The sequence below is a fragment of the Giraffa tippelskirchi genome, chromosome 11, assembly GCF_054371585.1.
Source record: "Giraffa tippelskirchi isolate mGirTip1 chromosome 11, T2T-mGirTip1v1.2.pri, whole genome shotgun sequence".
Classification (NCBI taxonomy): Eukaryota; Metazoa; Chordata; class Mammalia; order Artiodactyla; family Giraffidae; genus Giraffa; species Giraffa tippelskirchi.
The window spans coordinates 133,452,588-133,475,228 of NC_137285.1; the positions used below are offsets into that span (position 1 = coordinate 133,452,588).

A 22,641-nucleotide genomic window follows, 5' to 3' on the forward strand; every position below is an offset into this window, starting at 1 on the left:
GGACCCTCTGCTGATCTTTGGGGATCTCTCTCTATGCAGCTGTCTGCTGTCTGGTTCTGTCTCCTAAGAAATGTGGCTGATTTGGTCTTTGGACACTCACCTCTCTCTTTTCAACTCAGGACATCTGCCAGGCTTCATCTTAGTTTCTCCTCTCTGAATTGTGCCCTGGAAAATAAGTGAAGAAAAGCAAACTAGGACCATGGAAAGATCACCTTACTTATTTCTAGTGTCCTTCATTGCTGGTGATCAGTGCCTTGGAAACTGTTGTTTCATATCTTTTGTCTGTTTTTTTGTTTATCTGTTTGAAATGGAAGTGTAAATCCCGCCCCTTCTCTCATCCACCTTGACCTGAAGTAGAGATTGGTAGTTATTATTATTCTACTATTTATTCAAAATACCTTTCAGGCACCTACATGCACCAGGCACTGCCCTAGGTGCTGGGTATATGATGAACCAACAATAATGGTCCCCAGACTCAAGGGGAATCTGTCTTATGGGGATCAACTTGTGGGGAAAGGCAATAAATGTGCTGGTCCCTGGACTTAGCACATAAACATGAATCATATGTGGTCCTTCCTCGCAAGGAATTCAGAATTAGGGAAGACAAAGAAGGCAAATTTCTTAACCCAGTGCAGACTGTGAAAAGTGTTATGTGTGAGAGACAAAGGTTCTGGGCATATTTAGGAAGAAGTAATAAGTTCTGACTGGAGGTATAAGGGAAAATCTCACAGGAAAGGTGACATTTGAGTTGAGCCTTGAAGAATGTGTGCAATTTTGAGCAGAGAAGTAGAAAAAGGTAGAATGTTCACGGTGCTTTTAAATCTGAAAGCAGTTAATCATGATTGGTCCTAGTAGACACAGCCATCAACTTCCCTGCCAACAGAACTCTAACCACACGGTTTACAGGGAGCTATATATCTTCCATCCCTAGGAAGTGAATCGTGATTTGCCTAAATCATCCCTGGAAATTCCAGTCCCCTTGCCTGTCACTGGATCTGGCATTGGCCTGTGACACAATTCTGGCCAATGAGATGTGAAAGGATGTCTGTTGGAAAAATCTTCTTCCCAATAAAGAGAGGAAACACTTTTTTCCCTATGCCTCTCGGAGAAAAAAAACAAAACAGAAAACCTGGTTCCTTACTGATGTCATCAAGCCACTTGAATGAAACACTCTGAAATTGATCTAGTATGAGACTCCTTGTTCCACAGATGACAAGGTTTTCCTATTGTTTTAGTAACTTCTGGCTGGATTTTGTTGTTTTGATGACATTATTTGCAGCCAGAAATAGCAGATCAGCATACCAGCTCACCTTTTTGAAATTGCTTTTCCTTTCCACTGGTACAACCTGCTGTTAAATGTCACTCCCTTTGCTTCTGGTTCCTTTGCCTCATCAAGAATAAAGATTACAAATGACAGCATACTTAGCCATACATTCACATAGGAAGAAATATAAGGCAATTTTTAAGATGAAAGAAAGCAATTACACAGTGAAACACCTTGACTATTTAATATCATCACTTACTCCTGACCCTCTGGTTGAGAGGACTTAACTCTTGTAGGATAGTAGAGGGATGAAAATATAAAAGAAGAGAAGGTAGGGGACTTCCCTGTTGGTCCAGTGGTTAAGAATCTGTCTTGCAATGCAGGGGACCATGGGTTCAATTCCTGGTCGGGGAATTAAGATCCCGCAAGCTGTGAAGTAACTAAGCCTGTGTGCCCCAACTACAGAAACGATATGCCACAACTAGAGAGTCTGTGCACTGGAGCAAAAAATCCCCCATGATGCAACTAAGACCCTATGCAGCCAAATAAATAAATAATAAATGGATACCAAACAGAGAGAGAGAGAGAATGCAGGCAAGTTCAGGGGAAATTATGTAAACTTCCCCCTGCACAGCAGTGCTGGAATTCTCTTGTAATTCCCATGGGAGCCAAGACTACCTCTGGAACAATCTAACTGTTGGAAACTACTAGTGTCTGGCAGGAAACCAACTAGAATCAGGGGAAAGGATGTGCAGTTCTCAATCCCCAGGGTCAGGGCCTGCCGCTGGCAATGCTGCAAATAAGTAAAGACTGTCTCCAGTCTCCACCCACTTTCTAATTTCCTCCTTCCTTACTGTGGTGTTGGGGAAACTCGAGAGCCCCTTGAACAGCAAGGAGATCCAACCAGTCCATTCTAAAGGAAATCAGCCCTGAATATTCATTGGAAGGACTGCTGTTGAAGCTGAAACTCCAATACTTTGGCCACCTGATGCAGAGAACTGACTCATTTGAAAAGACCCTGATGCTGGGAAAGATTGAAGGTGGGAGGAGAAGGGGATGACAGAGGATGAGATGGTTGGACGGCATCACCAACTCAATGGACATGAGTTTGAGTAAACTCTGGGAGTTTACTCAAAGGACAAGGAGGCCTGGTGTGCTGCAGTCCATGGGGTCGCAAAGAGTTGGACACGACTGAGCGACTGAACTCAACTATCCTTCTCTTTCTCTAGCTCTGATCTTTTTCTGTGCTTCCTCCCACTCCTCCTCTTGCCCCCCCCCCGCTCCCCCCCGCCCCCCCCCCCCAACAAATCTCATCTTGCCTGTCCAAGAGCACAGAAAGGTACTAAGTTACCTGCCTCAGGGGCCATGCCTTTTCATTGGGAGCTCTTACAAACCCAAAGTAATGCTTCTCTATTGTTTGAAATCCTAACCTCTGGACAGGCAGTGGGGGACTCACTACTCAAGCATAGCACTTTCTGTCTCATGCAAAGGCAGTGCTGGTGGGGTGAGGCACCAAGGAATATGTCCCACTGCCAGGTCTCACTTCCAGCTGATGGGAGGTACAGGATCACAGGGGCATCTCCTCAAGTTCTGCTGCTGTCAATTCACACAAGACCTTTTCCTCCTCTCATATATTCAGACCTCTGCTGTCTGGCTTATCTCTCTCACCTTCTGTCTGTTTCAATGTCCTTTCTTCCAGAAGGCCTTCCCTAATCCATCCCCTCCACCATAGTCCATGATACTGAGTGCCTACCTTCCTAACTTGTCATGCTGATTTGCAATCTGTGGCTACTCAGTAAATCAGTACCCAGCCTAGCCCTGACTGCTCAGTATATTGAATGAATGAGCAAGTGAGTGAATGCATATTTGTTCACATACACTACAGCTTTACAGAAACCATGACTGCCATGTTCCCCTTTTGTACCCTCAGCAGTCAGTCCAGTACTTAGGTCATGGAGGGCACACAATCATTATTCACCAATCGACTGAAAGAAGCCTTCAAAAGATGGGCACTTGGATCTATACTGCTGTTGATAATGTCCTGACATCCTTATTGCAAAAGCAAGAAACACAGCCCAGTGGATTCTAGAGAATCAGGGATGGGGGACAGAGCAAGATGGTGGAAAAGCTCTGGGAATACAGCTGTCCGGCGGGGCGGGGAGGGAAGGGGATGGGGGGGTCCTCTTCAACCACTAGTAAGTTTACTTTCCTAGGGATTCTTAACCTGAGGCACATGAGTGGGGCTTCCAAAGAGCCATGCATCCTCTGTGACTTTAATCAAACATTCAAGCCAGCAGCTCTAGGTACATTTTTCTGTAAGAAGGTCCACAGTTTCCAATGAGTTTCCAAAGGCTGTGACACATGAAGAATTATTGGTATACCTGAACTGTCCAGTATGATAGCTACTAGCCACGTGTGGCTATTTAAATTTAAATTTAACTTCAACTATCAATGTCTCAGTTACACTAGCTACCTGTCTGGTGTGCTCACTAAAGTAAGTAACTGAAAATCTCTCAATTGTGTCCGACTCTTTGCAACCCCATGGACTGTAGCCTGCCAGGCTCCTCTGTCCATGAGATTCTCCAGGCAAGAACACTGGAGTGGATAGCCGGTCCCTTCTCTAGGGCATCTTCCCAACCCAGGGATCGAAACCAGGTCTCCCGCATTGCAGGCTGATTCTTTACTGAGTCACCACTAGCCATTCCCTATTGGGCAGCCCAGATACAGGATGTTTTCATCACTACACACAGTACAGACAAGATTTGTTCAAGACAAGCGGTACTTTTATAAAGTGAGTTGCCATCCTTTAGAAATGAAAGCAGACATCCAAGATCCTGATTTCTTTTGAGATCTGCTTGGGGCCTGCACTTCTGCTGGCAGCAGGAGTGCATAGGGCTGCTCCATGTAGATGGTCCCGCATCATGTTGAAGTCTCTGTCTGGCCTTCCTCCAGCACCAGGTTTGCGACTCTGGTTTCCAGAAGACCTTGCCCATCAGGGTCTCCTTCTAGTCTCTTGAATTTGTAACTAGACTCCAAGTTTGGTTAAGAGAGTGAAAGTCGCTCAGTCCTGTCCGACTCTTTGCGACCCCATGGACTATACAGTCCATGGAATTCTCCAGGCCAGAATACTGGAGTGGGTAGCCATTCCCTTCTCCAGAGGATCTTCCCAACCCAGGGATCGAACCCAGGTCTCCTGCATTGCAGGCGGATTCTTTACCGTCTGAGCCATCAGGGAACCCCAAGTTTGGTTAAGTGGGGTTGAGTTTGTTTTAAGAGCACATCTTAGGGCGGGGTCTAGAGCTAAGTTGGAAGTTGGGGCGGGGGCGGGGGTCAGCGCCTCCCTCCTCTCAGTTCTCCGGAACTGGAAAAAGAGAGAGGGAGTTTTACCCCGAACATCTGTTGCTCGACAAAGAACTTCCCGGTCTTCTTAGGAGCCCTCCAGTCTCCGGCCCAGTCCGCCTGGGCCCGCCCCTCGCGACGAGATCGCGGGGAGGGGCCCAGGCGAAACCCGAGCCCGGCGCCCACCACCCGGGCGGGCGACGTGGCTCCGCGGCCCCGGCCTCCCCCCGCCGCCCGGCGGCCAATGGGCGCGTGAGCGGGGCAGTCCGGCGCTCCCTTGCCCGCCGCCCGGGGCGCGCCCCTCCGCTCTGGCACGGGGCGGGCGCTGGCCGAGGGGCCGGCCCGTCCCCTCCCTCCCGGCGCCGGCCCTGGCCCCAGCCCCGCCGCCGCCGCGCGCGCTCTGAGCCCCCATTCCCGAGCCGCCGCTCGTCGCTCGCTCGGAGCCTTCCCGCGGGCCGCGCTCTCCTCCGGACGATGGCGCGCGGCGGCCGCGGTCGCCACCTGGGGCTGGCCCTGGGGCTGCTGCTGGCGCTGCTGCTGGCGCCCCCGGCGCTGCGGGCCAAGCCCACCGTGCGCAAGGAGCGCGTGGTGCGGCCCGACTCGGACCTGGGCGAGCGGCCGGCCGAGGACAACCAGAGCTTCCAGTACGACCACGAGGCCTTCCTGGGCAAGGAGGACTCCAAGACCTTCGACCAGCTCACCTCGGAGGAGAGCAAGGAGAGGCTGGGGTGAGGCCGCGCTCGGGGACGCCGCAGGTGCCGGCGGGGCCCCTCGGGCCGTAGCCGCGCTGGCCACCGGCCGCAAAGCGAAAGCGAAATCGGGCGCCGGGACCCGAGGGCGTGGGCCGGGCGGGCCGGGCGGGCCGGGCGGGCCGGGCGGCGGGGCTGAAGCAAAGTTTGTCTGCGGGCGCCGGGACCCTGCATGGAGATCCCCGCCCGGGGCCGGGGTGGCTTCCCGCGGGGAGGCGAGAACGTGGCAGCGGTCTCCAGAGCCAGGACGGCCAGGGCCCGCCCCCTCCCCCGGGTTGCATCAGAAGGGAGGGGAGGGAGCGTACAAAAGAAGAATTTGTCCACGGTGGCCTTTTAGTGATAGGAGTTCCTCCCCCATCCTCCTGGTTTCTCTCTTCTCCCATTCCAAGAGAGGGGAGGCAGGAGACACTGCTAAGGTCTCAAGGATGATCGTTAATGGATAAAAGAGGAAGGGGCAGGCGGAGGCTTGATTCCTGGCCCGTGTCCCAGGGCTGGGACTGGGGTGTTCTTGTCTTCTGCTCAGTCGCCCCCATATCCGAAGTAGGGAGTATAAGAATCCTGCTGTTAAGAAGGGAGGGGCATTAGGAGATAGGGAGGGAGGGGTGGGGATGGAAACTGGTCCCTTCATTTTCGTCTCCCGCATCTTCTGTCGGCAGCAGAGGCATCCAGTCCTTTGGCAGCCGAGGCCAAAAGGCTGGAGGGTAGTGTGGTGGCAGGTTGTGAATTTCACCCTTGAAGGCAGCTGAGTCGGAAACCAAACCTGGGAAACAGAACGTGGGTACATCTCAGTGCACCCTCCCTGCAGGCCCTGGAGAGACACTTGAGCACTGTCGGAGGTTCTCTGGAAACCCTTCCATGGAGGAGTCTACAGCCAGCCTGAGCCCAGATGGAGACCTGGCTGGGGAGGGTCCCAAGAGCCGTGCCTACTGGACACCAGGCCTCCAGGAATCTGCTTCCCAGGGGTGGAGGGCCTTTCTGCCCTGCTACATAGAAAAAGAACACAGCCGTCCCTGTGCTGCTGGGGGCCCCCAAAGGCCAGTGTGATTGGACAGACTGTGAGGCTAAATTACACCTATTGTGTAGGTGCACCATCTGCCTGCGCTGATAGAAAGGATCTTTGAACTTCAAAGTCACCCCCTAACAATCACCTTTTATTCTGCAGAGAAGTACTTTCTCTTCTAGTTTGAGCCTTAACAATGGGAGCCATTGATGAGTTCAGTCCATTGTTGCTTTGAGGCTCTTGGAGGCTGATTTATTCAGGGGCCCTGGGTGGCAGCCATTTGTCACCAGTGAGGAGGAGGAGAGGTTTGAGGAATTGGAGTAGGGAACTCTAGTTTTCAGTCCTAAAGCTTCCAGTTTAATGCCTTCATCAGGACAAATAGGCCTAGTGGTGAGAGCAGGACAAGTAAGCCTAGTGGTGATGCGTTTGACCCTTGTATGAAGACCTTAGCTGCATTCATTTACTAATGAAAAAAAACATTTGAATAACTCTTATGTGCTCAGCAGGGTGTTAGATACCTGACAACTACAAAGATAAAACCTTATTTTTAGGCCATAAAGTACTTATAATCATATGCAGAGGAGAGAGATTAGAGCAGATGCTATGCATAATTGCTGTGATGGTGGCATGTAAAAGCCACAGTGCCCACATCTAGGAGGAGCCCCCTAAAGCTTCAGGTTGGGGACAGGGGCTTGGGGGGTTGGGATGTCATCTGACCAGGGTTTGTGGCATGACTCAGAGGTCACCAGGCTTAAGAACAGGGAAAGGCATTCCTGAAGAGAGAAGAGCCTGCTTATAGATAGTTTTAAAATCTGTTCCTTTGGATTCCGGGTGTTGGGACAGTCAAGAGACAGGGCAGGAGATGTGGGAGGTGGGAGTGGCAAGGAGGCCAAGGGCAGGACAGAGGGACCTTTGTGAGGTGGAGATCAGACATTATTCTGTACACGGTAGAAATGTTATTATCCCAAAATGTATTAGGAAAGTTGGACTGGCAGTAGGGCAGAGAACGTAACCGAGGCACAGATGGGGAGACCGGGGCATGGGGTGGCCGTGAGTGCCTGAATCAGGCACGGTGGGAGAGGGTGAACCCAGAGCCATGTTGGAGGTGGAACTGGCAGTGCTTGCTCTTGGCTCAGCGTGGTGGGGACGGGGAGAGAGGAGGGAGCAATCTAGAGTGGCATCTGGTCTCTGGCCGGAGCCACTGCATGGATAGTGGACACACTGCTCACCTATAAAGTAAATCTGGGCTAGAGGTGGGGTGGGGGGCAGGTTGGAAGGTTGGAAATGAAGGGTGGGCGTGGTATGGGATGGGCTGAATGTGAGAAGCCATCTTTCTGTCCACAGCTCCAAGTCTGGGCTGCAGAGGGGGGAGCGTGGCTGGATCCAGGCAGCTTCATCACCACCATCTGCGCACAGATTCTGAAAACGTGGCAGATCTAAGGCCCCCAAAGACAAAAAAAAGTAGGGACCCATAGGCTTCGGGCAGTTGCAAATGTGGTGCACAGTCTTAGAAAAAAAATAAAAATTACTTGCCAATGTTTAGCATCGGAGTGACTTCACATACAGACCCCGATTTTTGGTTTCTGTTGACACCCATGGCCTGTTATTCCATGTGGAGGTCATTATCTGGAGCAGAGCTGGGCAGCCTTGTTTGGCAGCTGGTGGGCGATCCCCCGGTGTTTCGCTGGCTTCTTTTTTTACATTTTTATTTTATTTATTTGGCCGCACTGGGTCTTAGTTGTGGCCTGCGGGATCTTAGTTCCCTGATCAGGGATCAAACTGAGGGTCCCTACTTTGGAAGCTCATCAGAGTCTTAGTCACTGGACCACCTGGGATGTCCTGCTTTGCTTACTTCTGTTACCTGTTTGTTGAGTTCTCTATCCATCTGTGTTTGGGATTATCGTCCACACTGTCTCCTCTAACCCTCCCAACATTCCTTGTAAAGTAGGTGTCCAGTTTACAGGTGGAGAAGTGGAGACTCAGAGAGTCAAGTCATATGCCTAAGATCACACAGGACTAGGATCCTGGTGTTCTGATTGTAGCATTTGGTTTATCTACATCATAGCTACCTTTCCTATAACTCCTGTTTGAGATTTTTAAAGAGAAAAGTGTTAAGATGATTTGTGCTTCCAGCAAATATTTATTGAGCTCCTACTATGTGTCAGGCGGAGCTATGTCCTGAATGTTTCTTTCGCATACGTTGGATGCTGTCCTTTCCGAAAAGCAGGTTGTATACTGTCTGACGTCATTTGGTCTTTGCTGGTTTGAGATTCTGCTTCTCAGTTGGCTTTGGATAACTGATGGGCATGTCACCACTGCCAGGACTGGAGCAGTGCCTGGCACATAGTAGGTAGGCTAAACACTTCACAGTATTGAAAGAATTCTGCTGTTTGGCTGTCATTTCCTGGAAGCAAGATACTTGAGGTTTAGTCTTTTAGTCTTGAGACCTGTCAAAATTGCAAAGAAGGGACAAGTTCCTGAGAAAGAGGAACTTGGGCTACCCAGGTTCAGGTAGGGGATGGAGACTTAAGTACTAATGAACTCATTTCCATTTCTAATCAAAGAATAACTGCCAATTTGAACTTGTGTTCACAGTAAGAAAGTTGGAGTTGATGAAATTCCAGCCCAAAGCAAAGAAAACAAATCCCTAATTAGCCTGTATGACCTCTTTTCAGGTAAATGAACTACTATGGTAAAACTTTCTTAAACACTGGAAGTAGCTTTCAGGAGTTTTTGAAGTTCCTCTCAAGGCTGGCATCCCTAGCTTGGGCCCTCTGGCCTAAGAGATGGACACTGTTGAGGTTCCCAGCTTGACATTTGCTCTGCACAGGGGTATGCGGTGCCCTAGTGAAGTCTAGTGGGCAATTGCTGGAACCCGGGCCAGCTGTGGAGCAGGAGATGCCAGTGGACATAGTGGTCTTCACCTTAAGAGCAGGAAGTTGAGGTTCCTGCAGCTGCTCAGCTGCTCAGGTTTCTTGATTAGGTTCCACGATGTCAAGGCCCTTTCATCCCTGACATTTTTTGCTTTGTCCAAGATCTGGTCTCCTCCTGCTTTAAGTTTCAAGTCTTTGAATCCAAAGTGGTGAGATAAAGGAAAATAAAAATCTCTTATTTTTTGTTGGGTTGGTTAGAAAGCTAGACTCTTCCATCTTTTGAATTGGGTTTAGAGCCAGAGGACATGGATTCTTACTCCAGTGGTACCAATTACTCCCTCATTACTTTAAAATGAGGGAGTTAAACTATTATCAGGGAAGACCGCTAGGTTTCATCTTACAAATCAGCTCACTCAGTTGGTAGTGTCTATCTGCAGAGCACTGTGTTGAGAAGGATTCTGAGGTCACATCAAGATTTATGAGGACAGAATGGCCTGATCCACTAGCGTCTGGTGTTGGCACTGGGTGGGTGGAGAGAGGCATATCATTCTCGGAAAACTTAAACTTTAAGATCCTTTCAAGCATCACCGGGTCATTGATTTTATTTTAGCACTTAAGCATTTTAGATTCTGCAGGTGTTTGATCTCTTTCTGGATCAGGATCACACAAGCCTTGATAGTAGCCTCATGGGTTATTTTTTTTTTTTTTTTTAACTACAGGAAAATTGTTGATCGAATCGACAGTGATGGAGACGGCTTTGTCACCACCGAGGAGCTGAAAACCTGGATCAAACGGGTGCAGAAAAGGTACATCTACGATAATGTCGCCAAAGTCTGGAAGGATTATGATCGGGACAAAGACGAAAAAATTTCCTGGGAAGAATACAAGCAAGCCACCTATGGTTATTACCTAGGTAAGAGGTGCTGCAGGAGCGATTATGCAGCTGGGGCCCGAGTAACAAGCTTCTTGTGGGAAATTACTCTCTCATCATACCTACCCACTTCGGGGAGATGTCACAGTCTGCTAAGTAGAACCTGCTTAAGTAGAACAGTGTAGCATCCTGTTTTGCTTACTAACAACACACCAGGCTGCTTACTCTGAGTGAACTTGTAGGTAGAAGGGGGTGAGGGCCTACTAAAAAATAAGCTGCTTTCCAACCTGAGCTTATGATCTCAGAGGCATACCCAGAGAACAAAGCAGAGAGGACGCATGTCTGCTGAATTTCAGATAGCAAGGACTGGGTAAACTAGAACAGTCTCGGAAGGCTTCCTGGCGGAGCGTGATTTGGGAAACGGGCCTTAAAGAATGGATTTGTGTCTGGAGAGATGGAGACGAGTGGGGAAGGGGGGTCAGCTGGAGGGACAAAGGTGCAGCGATGCCTTCAGCAGTGGGCAAGGTTTGGACATAAGACATGCTTGTTTGGGAGGAATGATGGAGGGGTGTGTGCCCAGCATGGGTTGAAGACCTGCTAGATGTCTGCCTAGCAGAGGCCATACTTAAGAAGACAGGCCTGAGGAGAACCAAAGACACACACTCCCAGCTAGATTAAGCCGGGTCTTGAAAGATTCGCAGGAACTTAGAACAGATGTCCCAGGTACAAGGGAGCCTTTGTATGTTCTGTGTCAAAGAATATGATGAAAGTAGGGTACTGCAAAGTGAAGTAGGATATGAATATGGTCTCAAGCCTATGTTTTCCCCACTTGCTATAATGCCCCTAACAAGCCTTTAGGGCCTGGACTGTAGGGTGGCCTGGAGGGACAGACACTGGGGGCATTCTGAAATAAAATGTTGCAGAAACTCGACATGTCAGGACCTCCTGTCCTTCATATTAAAGACGACTGGGCGTGATCTGGAGGGAAACACTTTCCTTGGTAGCCCAGTGCTCATGTCTCTGTGCACGTCCTGCAGGAAACCCCACAGAGTTTCAGGATACCTCAGATCATCACACCTTTAAAAAGATGCTGCCACGGGACGAGAGAAGGTTCAAGGCTGCAGACCTTGATGGTGACCAGACAGCCACCCGGGAGGAGTTCACTGCCTTTCTGCATCCTGAGGAGTTTGAGCATATGAAGGAAATTGTGGTTTTGGTAAGATAGCCAAAGAGCCTGGACTGGGAAAAGACCAAATCGAAAGCAGCACCAGAACATTATCCTTTCTTGCAAAGTGAGAACATTCTTCAGCCCAAGGGGAACTGGACAAGGACTCTGAAGTGGAATACACTGGAAGGCCTGTGTACTCAGGAAATGAGTCAGGGGAGGGTAGCTGCTGTAACAAGTAGCCCCCAATCCCAGCTATTCAACACAATAACTGAAAGTTAGTTCTTGCTTATACTGAGTCCAGGGCAGACGGTCCCCATCAGTGGATTTTCTGGGTGGTTCTCAAGTGCTGGCAGGCCCCCAGGCCATTTCCATCTTGTCCTCCACCATCCTGTGGCTTTGAGGTCTTCCTGGCCGATCCCCTGTATTCATCTGATAGACAGAAGAAGAGAAGGACTGAGGAAAAGGCACGGTATGCCTTTCCTGTTCTGGCCAGGAAATGACACCTCCCTTCCTTTTATATTCCATGGGCTCCTACATTTGACATGGGCCCCTACACTGGCAGTTTAGAGGTGTGCCCAGAAAGAGCAGATGGGTTTAGTGAGCAACTAGCTAGCCTCATTTGCCAGCTTTGAGGGAACTAGAATAAGACTCAGAAATGGAATGCACTGGACTGTTAAATCATGTGGGAACTTAAAGTCAGACCATGCCTAGAAAGGGTGCTTCCCTTGGAGTGTATTTGTTTTCCATAGTGTCTTGTTCGGTCCCCAGTGTCTTCATTTTCCTTGACATTAAGCAAATGCCGATCCCCTATATTCACAGCAGGCATCCTGAGGCAGTTCCAGTTGTTTTGCTGCTGGGAAACAACCAGCCCTGGACTATTTCAGTTTTCCAGTCATGGATGGGTTCACTCATGGATGCTTCATCCTTATGACCACAGTGACCCTGAGGACTGGGCAATGGCTTTAAGAATCATTGCTTTAATACCCAGCATCCACTTAGTGATGGCTAATTTACGAGAAGACAGTGAAGATGGGGAGGTTGATTATTTGCTTCTGGATTGACTCAATTCTCGGGTTGACTGTTTTCTTCAGGATGCCTTTGAGTTTCTGTGACAATGGACAGTAGATTCATTTAATTACTTACCCTAGCAAAACAAAAACAAAAACCTTAGTTTAGAGGTCAGATGTACTAAATATACAACATAATATTGGGTGGCCAAAAAGTTCGGGATTTTCTGTACACTGTTACTTACTGGCCACCCAAATGTATTCAAGTCAGATATACTTTTATTTTCCAGTTGTTCATAGTTCCATATTTTTCTGACATCACCTCGGTGTTCATGGTCCAGTCAGCAATGGAATCTATCTTGGTGATCATTTTAGTCCAGTGGTTTTCAAGGTGGATTCCTCACAGTACACAGAGACGATTAGGCAGGAGAGTGCAGGTGGTTAGCCTGGCAGGGTTTCATAATAAGAGAATGTCTGGGCTTATAGGTACATTTTCATTTGCAGAGTGTTCTGCTTTTAAAATCGTAGGCTGGGGGAGGAGGGACAGAAGCCATTGCCTGTTTTTTACAGATCACAAACTAATGCCCAGGGAGGTCAGGAGACGAGCCAGAAGTCCTCAAGCCATAAAAGCCAGACAAAGGAGGACAGTAGTTAGATCTACTGAGAGCATGGAGCTATCTTGCATCTCTTCCCCATTTGCTTCCTAGGAAACTCTGGAGGACATCGACAAGAATGGGGATGGCTTTGTGGATCAGGATGAGTATATTGGTGAGTGCTGGCCTGGAGTCTTGCTCCTCTGTCCCAACTGTCCTCCACCCACGTGTCTGGCTACTTTTCCTCAGACGTCTCTTTTAGCAGCAGCTGCAAGTCTGTTGGTGTCACTCCTGTGACTTCCCAGTGAGAGGGACTTGTCACACCAGTCCTAGGGGTGCAGGGTCAGCGCACTTCATTGCAGGCAATGCCATGCCTCAGGGAGGCATTCCTGGTGGAGAAGAGCCCAGGCCAGCCATTGACCCCATGGCTCTGAGAGGCGCTCTTCATCACACTGTGGAGTTTCTCCCTTTGCGAGACGGGACTGGAGATCCCAGAGATGGAAAGGGGGGCTAGAGCAGACAGTCTCAGGGGACAGACTCTACAGCAGACTGTTTGCCAGCGGAGCCCAGAAACGGAGTTGATGGAGCTGTGGTCAGCAGAACTGTTTACAGGCCGAAGCTGTCTGCAGAAAGGGACTCCTTCCTAGAGAGGTAAATCCTTTTACAGAATGCACGGTCTCCCCAAATACAGCTGTTTTATGCCTCTGGTTTTTGGTCTTTCATTGGGAGTACTGTTCTCAGCTTTTTGTTCTGAAGGCCTCCACTTGAGCAACATCCAGAAGTGCGTTTGCAGGTAACCAAGCCCTGGTCGAAGAAGGCTCCACTTAAGCCCCCAGGTCAGAAGCCACTGCTCCTGGTTAGAGCCCTTCCCAGCCGCCCAGGAGCCCTTCCAGCCTGAGGGACTGAAGGAGGCAGCATGGATATTTGCGTTTGATCCTCAGCGGTTGCTGCCTGGGCAGTTTGGCACATGGCCCCAGCTGCAGGCCACCTTCTCAGGGTAGCTCTTCTCTTCTCAAGTGTCAGTAAAGTAAAAGCTGGAAAATCATTTGAGGGGTGGGATGGATATAACTTTTGTGCAGATATTTAATAGAGGCAGTCAGTTACCTTGAATAAAAGCAGCGCCCACGTTGCCATCAGTCTCCGGTTTGTGCTTGTTTAACTCTGCCACCCCAAACACAAGAACAAGTGCCCGCTGTAAAGAAGAGCAGAGTTTCTTCCAGTCATTCGGAATTTTATTTGGTCTGAAGCGGCGAATGCCGTTGATAATGGCAGCTCGCACCTCAGTAACTGAAGCCATCTTGGTGGCATTTCCTTTGTAGAACAATCAGTGCTGACAGCCCCATCATCAGTGTGCACAGCGCAGCCTGTCTCACGCCTGGTGCACACGCATGTGAGGGGAGTTTCAGAGCCCCACACACCCAGGGGTGAGGGAATTAGACTTGAAGGGAAGGCAGGGTGATTAAGACAACGTAGCTCTTCTGATTTCAAGTGTGTGCTCTCCCTCACTCTCTTCCTGATCTGCATTGAGAAGGTGCATGGCGGGGGGCAAAACTCTTGAGTGACTTTGCCTAAAAGCAACATTTTTTGCACCGGACACTGGCAGAGAGGCTGATGGGGGCACTGTTCTTGAAAACTGAATTCTGAGTGACTTGCTGTCAGAGACCACGTGTCTTGTCTAGCAAGCTACTTCCTTTAGGGAGAAGCCTTCTCTACAGGCAGGGACAAGCAATGACATGGTACAGTGGGAAGAACGCTGGAATTAAGAGTCCTGGCTTCTCCACTTACTAGCTCTGTGACCATGACATGTGGGAGTCATGTAATCACTCCGTATAAGCCTATAAGCCTCAGTCTCCTCATTTGTAAAATGGGAAAGCACAGCACCCATGTTTCCAGGATGGTGTGGGTCTACTTCTAGCTGAACCCAGCCAGGGTCTTGCCTCTCTTTTTCCTTCATTCACTATCTACTCTCTACCACCTGATGTTTCCAAGCTGTTTCCATCAAAGAGAAATTGCCCACAAGATATCTTTCTTTTCCTAGAAAATCTAATGGCTTAGCAAACAGTGGTTAAGCTTTGCCTTCTTTTTCCTTTTCCCTGCCGTTTTGTAAAACATGGTTACTGATCTGTCTTATAAAATTGCTTTAAGGGTGAAGTAAAATATATGTGAAAGCTCTCTGGAAATGATATAAACAGCAACAGTAATAAACACAGTGTTTAAGTCTATGGGTTGGAAGCAGAGTGCTCGTGTTCCTGTATAGTCAACTACATTCTCATGCTAGCTGTGGGTCCTCCTTGGGTTAAGGCTGTGCCTCAGTGTTCTCTTCTATAAAGTGGGAATAACAACACCTACTTCATAGGATTGTAATGAAAACTCAAATTTAAAAAAGTACGCATTCTATATAGCATCTGGACCATAGAAAGTGCTGGTATTGGTCATTATTATTAGTTTTTCCAGGCTGGGTTGTAGAGGGCTTTCACAGAAATGTCCCATTTGACCTTGAAAATAACCTTTTGAATAATAAATTACTGTCTCCACTTTAGACAAGGCGCTGGACTAAGTCAAAGGCCAGAATTCACCTCTGGCTTCCAAGCACAGTTCTTTCTCTTCCACTCAGTGGCCTGTATAGTGGATAAATCATTGTATTCTTTACCTGAGAGGAGACTGCCCCCCAGGTATCTGGTTAGGTCTCTTGACTGCTGGAGGTCAGGTTTTCTTAAGTTTACCTTCCCATTGGTCTTCATAACCAAGAACAGCCTTCCCTTCTAGCTGATATGTTTTCCCACGAGGAGAGTGGCCCTGAGCCAGACTGGGTGCTGTCAGAACGGGAGCAATTTAATGAATTCCGGGATCTGAACAAGGATGGGAAGCTGGACAAAGATGAGATTCGTCACTGGATCCTCCCACAAGACTATGACCACGCTCAGGCCGAGGCCAGGCACCTGGTGTACGAGTCAGACAAAAACAAGGTATTTCGCAGTCTTCTGGAACAGTTCCGTGAAGGGAGACAGTTTACATAAGATTGGTTCTGTTTGCTTCTTTGATGTTTGCCTTGGCCCGTGCGGCCGTGCCCTTATTGACCTCTCTCATTCCTGCCCTACATCTGAGACCTGTGAACTTGGCTGACATCGCGATAACCCGCAATGAGCTCATTAGGCCAGATGTTCCTGTTCCTAGAGAGTCTGTTGTGGGTTGCACTTAGGTTCACTGACATCTCCTAGGATCGCAGGGCTGGTCACTTTGTTGGCTGTAGGCAGGCATGGATTTAAGAGGTATGCCCTGCATTGCCCTAGGACCAGCTTTTCATCCATTCATTCCTTCAGTAGAGTCTCATCAGACATCTCCAGCATGTGAGGCAGAAGGGATCCCATCACATGAAGGCCCAGGCATCCTCAGGCCAGCTTACCGTGCTGGCTCCAATGCCAATATCCACTGGTCAGTATGCAGATATACAAGATGTAGAAAGAAGTCCTGCCTCTTCCCATTTTGATCACTGCTCTGAATTCTCGGGAGACAGTCAGGTTCTGCAGTCAGGCCATAAAAGGGAAGTGGAATTCTTCAGGGCCTGTTTTGGGAATGCCAGCACTGCATGTAGACATAACCAGACTCTGGCTTCTGAATTCCTTGAGGACTTTTCCGATATATTTTAGCACAGTGTTTATAGCAGGAGACTGTTCCATTTAGGGTTTTGCTGAGTAGTGATGGTAGATGAAAGAGGTACCCAGCAGTTTCTTAATTATGAATTGTAATATTTTAAATGTTGCAGATCAGTGAAATAACATGAGTGTCAGGCTGAGCTATTTACTCAGAGTTTCTGTGACAAAGCGCTTTCTTCTCTCCTCTAGGATGAAAAGCTCACTAAAGAGGAGATCTTAGACAACTGGAACATGTTTGTTGGAAGCCAAGCTACCAATTATGGGGAAGACCTCACCAAAAACCACGATGAGCTCTGATGCACACTCACCATAACATGACAGACTGTCATAGGCTTTCTTTTATTGTCCTGGATGATTGCTACAATTGTCTCACTTAACAGCAGTTATGTCCCCACAGAAAGCAAATTTATCACCTCAGATTGGGGTTAAAATTGTTTTTTACTCAATATTTGCTGGAAAATACTCACCACTATTCTTTGAGTAACATTTCTCTTCAAGCACATTAAAATCTTGGTAAATTGCAATGCTCTATGGGGATACATTACTAAAACATGACTTTTTAGCTTTTTCCATGAAATTTGAACTAAAGAAGAATGAAATTTGAAAGCCCTGTTATTCAGAAGTTGGGTAGGTGGAGAGAGGGCAGTATATGGAGTGACTGCTATGCATTTTAACTGCAGATTTTTTACATTCCCACTGTTAATAGTTGGTAAGGGAAAATTCTGATTAAGCTTCAGTGGTATCTCTTCCTACACAGGCTTCTGTCAGAGCAAGGCTGATTATTTCAAATTCTTCCTTCTTGACTGTACTCTGAGCTGTTACTGTAAATGGCATATAAACCTCTGTGCATTTTTCTGTATGAACCTGCTAATGTACACAACAGATCCACCCATCTTTCTTTTTTGTCTTTGTTTTTTTTACAATAAGAATTAAGAAAGATAATGTGAAAAAGAAAGGAATTTTAAAGGTAGGGAGAAAAGATGAATGTCAGGCATTTGAAGAACTATAGGAAAATGGTAAACACTTTATTATACTTGAGAAATTCTTTTTGACATGTACATGAAGTAGATCTCATCTTTGAAAAAGTGACTAGAAATCCAATCCATTTCCTTGCTGGTCTCTGACAGGAATAGAGAGTGGGGTCCTAGGGAAGCCTGCCTAGTGGAGCTCTGGAACCCATCTCTTCCAGTCCGGTGAATCCACAGCCTTTCAACCTGCCCTGGGACCACTTACATCATGGAGTTGACAAAGTAATGTTCCAAGCCACTGGCTAAACTGGAAGAAAGAACTTTTACAGGTTGAAATTCCACCTTATAAGTAGAAAGTGAATGAATAAAGGATCCCTCTGAGGATTTTCTACCGTGTCCTGTGGTGTTTGACTTCACACGTACCATTTGTGACATTATTCTCTACTGATAGAGAATTTAACAGAGGGATGAGATGACATGAGTAAGGTTAAAGAAGTTCTACATTTTAAAAATCCAACTACTAGAATGTTCAGGACATACTCATATTTACTTATTTAATATATACTTCTCTATGATAATTAGAGAAACTGCAGGTCATCTAAACTGTAAGACCTTTCAGAGACAAGTTTCAGCTGGAAGGAAATCTAGGCTTCTTATGAAGGCCTGTTGTTCAGTTGCCAAGTTGTGCCTGATGACTCTTTGCCACCCCATGAACTGCAGCATGCCAGGCTTCCCTGTCCTTCACTATCTCTGAGAGTTTGCCCAAGTTCATGTCCATTGTACTGGTGATGCCATCTAACCATCTCATCCTCTGTTGTCCCCTTCTGCCTACCTAGCATCAGGGTCTTTTCCAGTGAGTCACCTCTTTGCATCAGGTGGCCAGAGTATTGGTGCTTCAGCTTCAGCATCAGTCCTTCCAATGAATATTCAGGTTTGGTTTTCTTGAGGATTGACTGGTTTGATCTCCTTGGTGTCCAAGGGATTCCCAAGGCCTACCAGGCCCTATAGCATCTGGTCCTTTCCCACCTCATCGGCATCACTTGGTTTCACCTCCCACAGCAGCCCCACTGACTTTCTGGTCCTCAAACACACCAAATTCATTTCCAAGTTGGGCCCTTTGCACTTGCTGTCCATTCTCATTGGGAACCCCCACTGCACACATCCTGGGGTAACACAAACATGATTCCTCAAAGGGGACCTTCCCGACTCCATCATTTGTAGTAGTCCCTCAGGCTTCCCTGGTAGCTCAGTGGTAAAGAATCTGCCTGCCAGTGCAGGAGTTGCAGGTTCGATCACTGGGTCAGAAAGATCCCCTGGAGGAGGGCATGGCGACCCACTCCAGTATTCTTGCCTGGAGAATCCATGGACAGAGGAACCAGGACCCCCTGGTTACAGTCCATGGGGTCGCAATAGAGTCGGATACAACTTAGCAACTGAACAATGACAACATTTGAGTCCTCATTTCCCTGTTTTATTTTCTGCTTGTTATGCACATACTGCCATTTATATTTGTTTCCTAGGACTGCTATATAAGACTGCTTCTTACCATAGAAGAGTGTGGCTTTCAACAACAGAAACTCTCAACAGTGCAGGCTAGAGTCTGAAATCAAGTCGTTGGCAGGACTGTTGTTCAATCGCTAAGTCGTGTCTTAGTCTTTGCGACCCATGGACTGCAGTACACCAGGCTTCCCTGTCCTTCACTGTCACCTGGAGTTTGCTCAAACTCAAGTCTGTTGAGTCAGTAATGTCATCAAAGCATCTCATCCTCAGCAGGACAGTGCTCCTGAAGGCTTTAGGGGAGAATCCTACAATCCTTCTTCCTGCTTCTGCTAGTTTCAGGTGTGCTTACTGTGGCTGCTTCACTCCACTCTGCATCTGTCATACGGCCTTTTCCCCCTCTCTCTGAGTGAGTCTCTCTTTTGTGTGTCTCTTACAAGGACACTTGGAACTGGCTTTAGGGCCCACCTAGATAATCCAGGGTGATCTGATCTCTAGATCCTTAATTATATCTGCAAAAGGCCATTTTTCCAAGTAAGCTCATACTCACAGGTTCCAGGAGTTAGGAGGGAGACATATCTTTTGCAGGGGGCACCTATCAACCAACTAAACTGCCTGACATCTTGTTTGTAAATTGTCCATCTTCCTTGAGATAGAACACAAGCTCTATGATAACACCGTGATCTATTTAACTAACTGCTGGTTCCCAGGACCTAGAACAGTAGAGCAGTAAAGCCTAGCCTACAATAAATACTCTGTAATTATTTGCTGAATGAATGAGAGATTATTAGCTTTAATGAAAGAGAATACTCCTGGGGTGGGGGAGGGCAGCAGAATTCTATAGAAAAGTTTTTTTTTTTTTTTTTTAGAAAAGTTTTTTAAATAGCTAACATTTGCTGAATGAAAAGTAATTTGCCACGATTCCAGAGCGATCAAATGGCAGGACCAGAATGCAAATCCAAGTGTTCCTTGCTCCAAAATCTCTGTTGTTTAATACTAAATTTTACTGCTCCAAATCTCTGAATCTGACATACATCCCCTATATTTCTTTGCTCACTCACAGTGTATGGTCAGGAAATGAGAATAACTCATTTACCTAGAAATAGGCTGACACTTTTTTTTTTAAGCAATGAGAACCTTAAAAAAATGAGAAAATAATATAGTGTAACCTAATTATAAGCATAACACTTTTAAAAGGGGCTAACATTATTTTTCCCCCAAAAGGGAATACTGGCTGGTTTATTAAGTTATACATAGTCAGATGTTAAATATATTTTGAACACTAAGTTTTTCCTTTCAAGTCAGTGCACATAAGACGAGAACCCTCAAAGAGACTAGTGCTTCTGGGGCTGAATTTAACACTATTTAAGGAAAGAAAACCTTAGCTAGGGGACATAGCTGTTAACATGGTGATTTGTAAAGCCTTAGATTTCTAATAGGGTCTGACTGTTTCAAGGAAAACATATTTTGTTTCTAGGTAACATTTCAAGTCTGATTATGAACAAATGCTACAAAATTGATCTGTAATGGGAAATACTGTTATGTCACAAAGCATTATCTATATGCTTAATGTGACTGAAAGCATTAATTGCTAGGAGCCAAAATCTGTCCAAGCAAAACATGAACATGTATTTTGTATCTCTTGTCTCTTACTGTAGATTTTCAAATGAATTCAAGTGTAACAAAGATGTAGTTAGAAAATCTGCACACCTGAAGGCTTTCTTCACCCGCTTGGATTACTGTACTTGTTCCTTGTTAGCAAATACAGGAGTCATAACTGCTCAGAAGTGCCCAGCAAACAGTAGATACATGGCCACTTGTTAGTAGCTCAGCAGCAAAAACATCTTGCAGAGTGGTGAATGGCTGACTGCATTTTAAAGTCTTTCTAGATTTATTTTGCCACCTTTATAGTAAAAAGTCAGCTTCCTCCAGCTACATGCAACTAAGATTTGGCTCTCTCTGTATTTTTTTTTTTTTTTTTAATTCTCTCTATATTCTTTAAGCAAGTTCATAGTGCTCGGATTCCCCACAAAAAAACCAATGAGTACCATAACATCTCACACTTTGGCTCATGTTGAAGCATTAAAATTTTGAGCAGTGGAAAGATTGTATCATCAGCACTCAAACTCATGAGATTTACATGAACTTGGAGCCATTTCCAAGCATCCATCTGCACTCTCAAATATGATCATTTCCAGGGTCCAGGACTGGGGAAACACACCCTAGGTATAATGCATCCCATCATCCCATGTGCTTTAAGTACCTCTCTGATTCTTCTCCTATGAAATAGTGCCCAGTTTCCCACAGAGACTCATGAAAGAAAATGAATGTGAGGATTGGTTACTTTCCTACCTTGGAGGTATTTGTGTAGTGGGAGCACACAGTATTTCTTTTCTCCCATGTAAAGACTAATGACACCTGTACCAGGCACCGTGCCAAGAACTTACATACACTAACCTGTGAGGCTGGTACTTGTAAGAAAGAGGATACACTGGGTTAAGCCGCAGTAAAAATCAGACCATCTCAGTGGTTTACAGCAACAGACAATTAATTCTTCCTTTCTCAAACTCTGCTTTGGTTCTGAGCAATTGTCCATGGCAGCTGTGGTGTGGGACTCAGCAGAGCGTCTCCATATCTGCCCATGTCCACTGAGGAGTGGTGCACAGGCAAACAAACGTGGTCACTCGTGAAGGTGACCCATGTTTCCCATTCATTGGTCAAAACAGGTCACGTGGCCACATCTAACTTCAGGGGAGTAGGAAGTGCAATCCTACTATTGCTCTGGGTGAGGGGTCAGGGTGTTAAAAACATTGGTGACTGGCACTCCTGGGTAACCAGTGGTAACAGTATGATTTTTTCCATTTTATAAGTGAGGGAACTTTAAGGGGAATTAATATCCAAAATAACACAGCTCGTATGTTAGGTGACTATATGACTGATTGGCCAGATCAGAATACCTTTGCGAATGAAAGGAGGAAGTTTTCATCAACACCTCCCTAAATCCTGAGCAACCTGCACTGACCACTTTGGGATTTACAGATCCTCTCTGTTCCTCCTCTGGCTGGGATCTTCTTCCTTCTCCTCCTGAACTGAGGAGTCCACAGCCAAGAGACAAGGTGAGCAATGCACATGCAAGAACTCAAGAGCAGAGAAGTGAGACACACAAAAAGGGGGTTTTCCCCGATGACCTTCCTGAGGAGGTCAAATGCCAGAGGTCAGATAAATCAATGCCTACCAACCAGGCTGCTGCTTAATGGTCTTGCCAAGATTTAGAATTCTTGTACGAAGTGTTTTAAAACCTAAAAATCAATCTATCACTAGATGAAATTGAATGAATTAAATGACAAAGGAATAGCTTTTAATGTTGTTTTTATCATGGTCAGGGTATTCCAAAGCTAGTTGTATGTGGTGGCAATTTGAAACACATTTCAAAAGCAGATCAGAGTCTTAACACAATCAACAACATTCAGGAAAGGTTGTATTTTCAGAGGAGGAAACTGAGGCCCAGACAGATTAAGCCTGTGCTTTTCCCTATCTCAGGACTGAGACAGAGGTTGGACTAGAACACCTTCCCCAACTCCAGTTGTTCTCTTTAAAACCTCAATGTTCTCATCTGAAAAATGGCAACAATAACTCCTACTTTATAGAAAAGAAATAAG

At 46.8% G+C, this 22,641-nt stretch overlaps 1 protein-coding gene and 1 long non-coding RNA gene across 6 annotated transcripts in view; one reads left to right on the forward strand and one right to left on the reverse strand.

The window, feature by feature from the left end:
- Nucleotides 1-5,618, reverse strand: part of LOC145526910 (uncharacterized) — a 28,706-nt gene extending 23,088 nt beyond the window's left edge. Inside the window, exon 1 of the long non-coding RNA XR_014069295.1 lies at nucleotides 5,305-5,618. This is a non-coding gene — a long non-coding RNA (uncharacterized LOC145526910). The remainder of the gene's footprint in view (nucleotides 1-5,304) is intronic.
- RCN1 (reticulocalbin 1) lies at nucleotides 4,909-17,881 on the forward strand. 5 transcript variants are annotated; one of them, XM_081543708.1, is made up of 7 exons: nucleotides 4,909-5,331; nucleotides 9,945-10,138; nucleotides 10,346-10,354; nucleotides 11,146-11,312; nucleotides 12,979-13,039; nucleotides 15,631-15,830; nucleotides 16,707-17,881. In XM_081543708.1, the coding sequence occupies exons 1-7, from the start codon at nucleotides 5,078-5,080 to the stop codon at nucleotides 16,812-16,814; spliced, it is 993 nt and encodes a 330-aa protein (XP_081399834.1). In that variant the 5' UTR covers nucleotides 4,909-5,077; the 3' UTR covers nucleotides 16,815-17,881. The 5 variants fall into 5 exon arrangements, 3 of the variants coding, with proteins under 3 accessions (XP_081399834.1, XP_081399832.1, XP_081399833.1); XR_014069293.1 differs by lacking the exon at nucleotides 10,346-10,354 and having other exon boundaries at nucleotides 11,134-11,312; nucleotides 12,979-13,515; nucleotides 13,606-15,830; XM_081543706.1 differs by lacking the exon at nucleotides 10,346-10,354 and having other exon boundaries at nucleotides 11,134-11,312.
- Nucleotides 17,882-22,641: the final 4,760 nt, after the last annotated feature.

Bases quoted from the DNA above. Each gene is read 5' to 3' on its own strand.
- RCN1 (XM_081543706.1), top strand. From the start codon at position 5,078: ATGGCGCGCGGCGGCCGCGGTCGCCACCTGGGGCTGGCCCTGGGGCTG. The intron at 10,139-11,133 runs GTAAGAGGTGCT...CACGTCCTGCAG, and splicing joins CACCTATGGTTATTACCTAG to GAAACCCCACAGAGTTTCAG. The intron at 15,831-16,706 runs GTATTTCGCAGT...TCTCTCCTCTAG, and splicing joins ACGAGTCAGACAAAAACAAG to GATGAAAAGCTCACTAAAGA.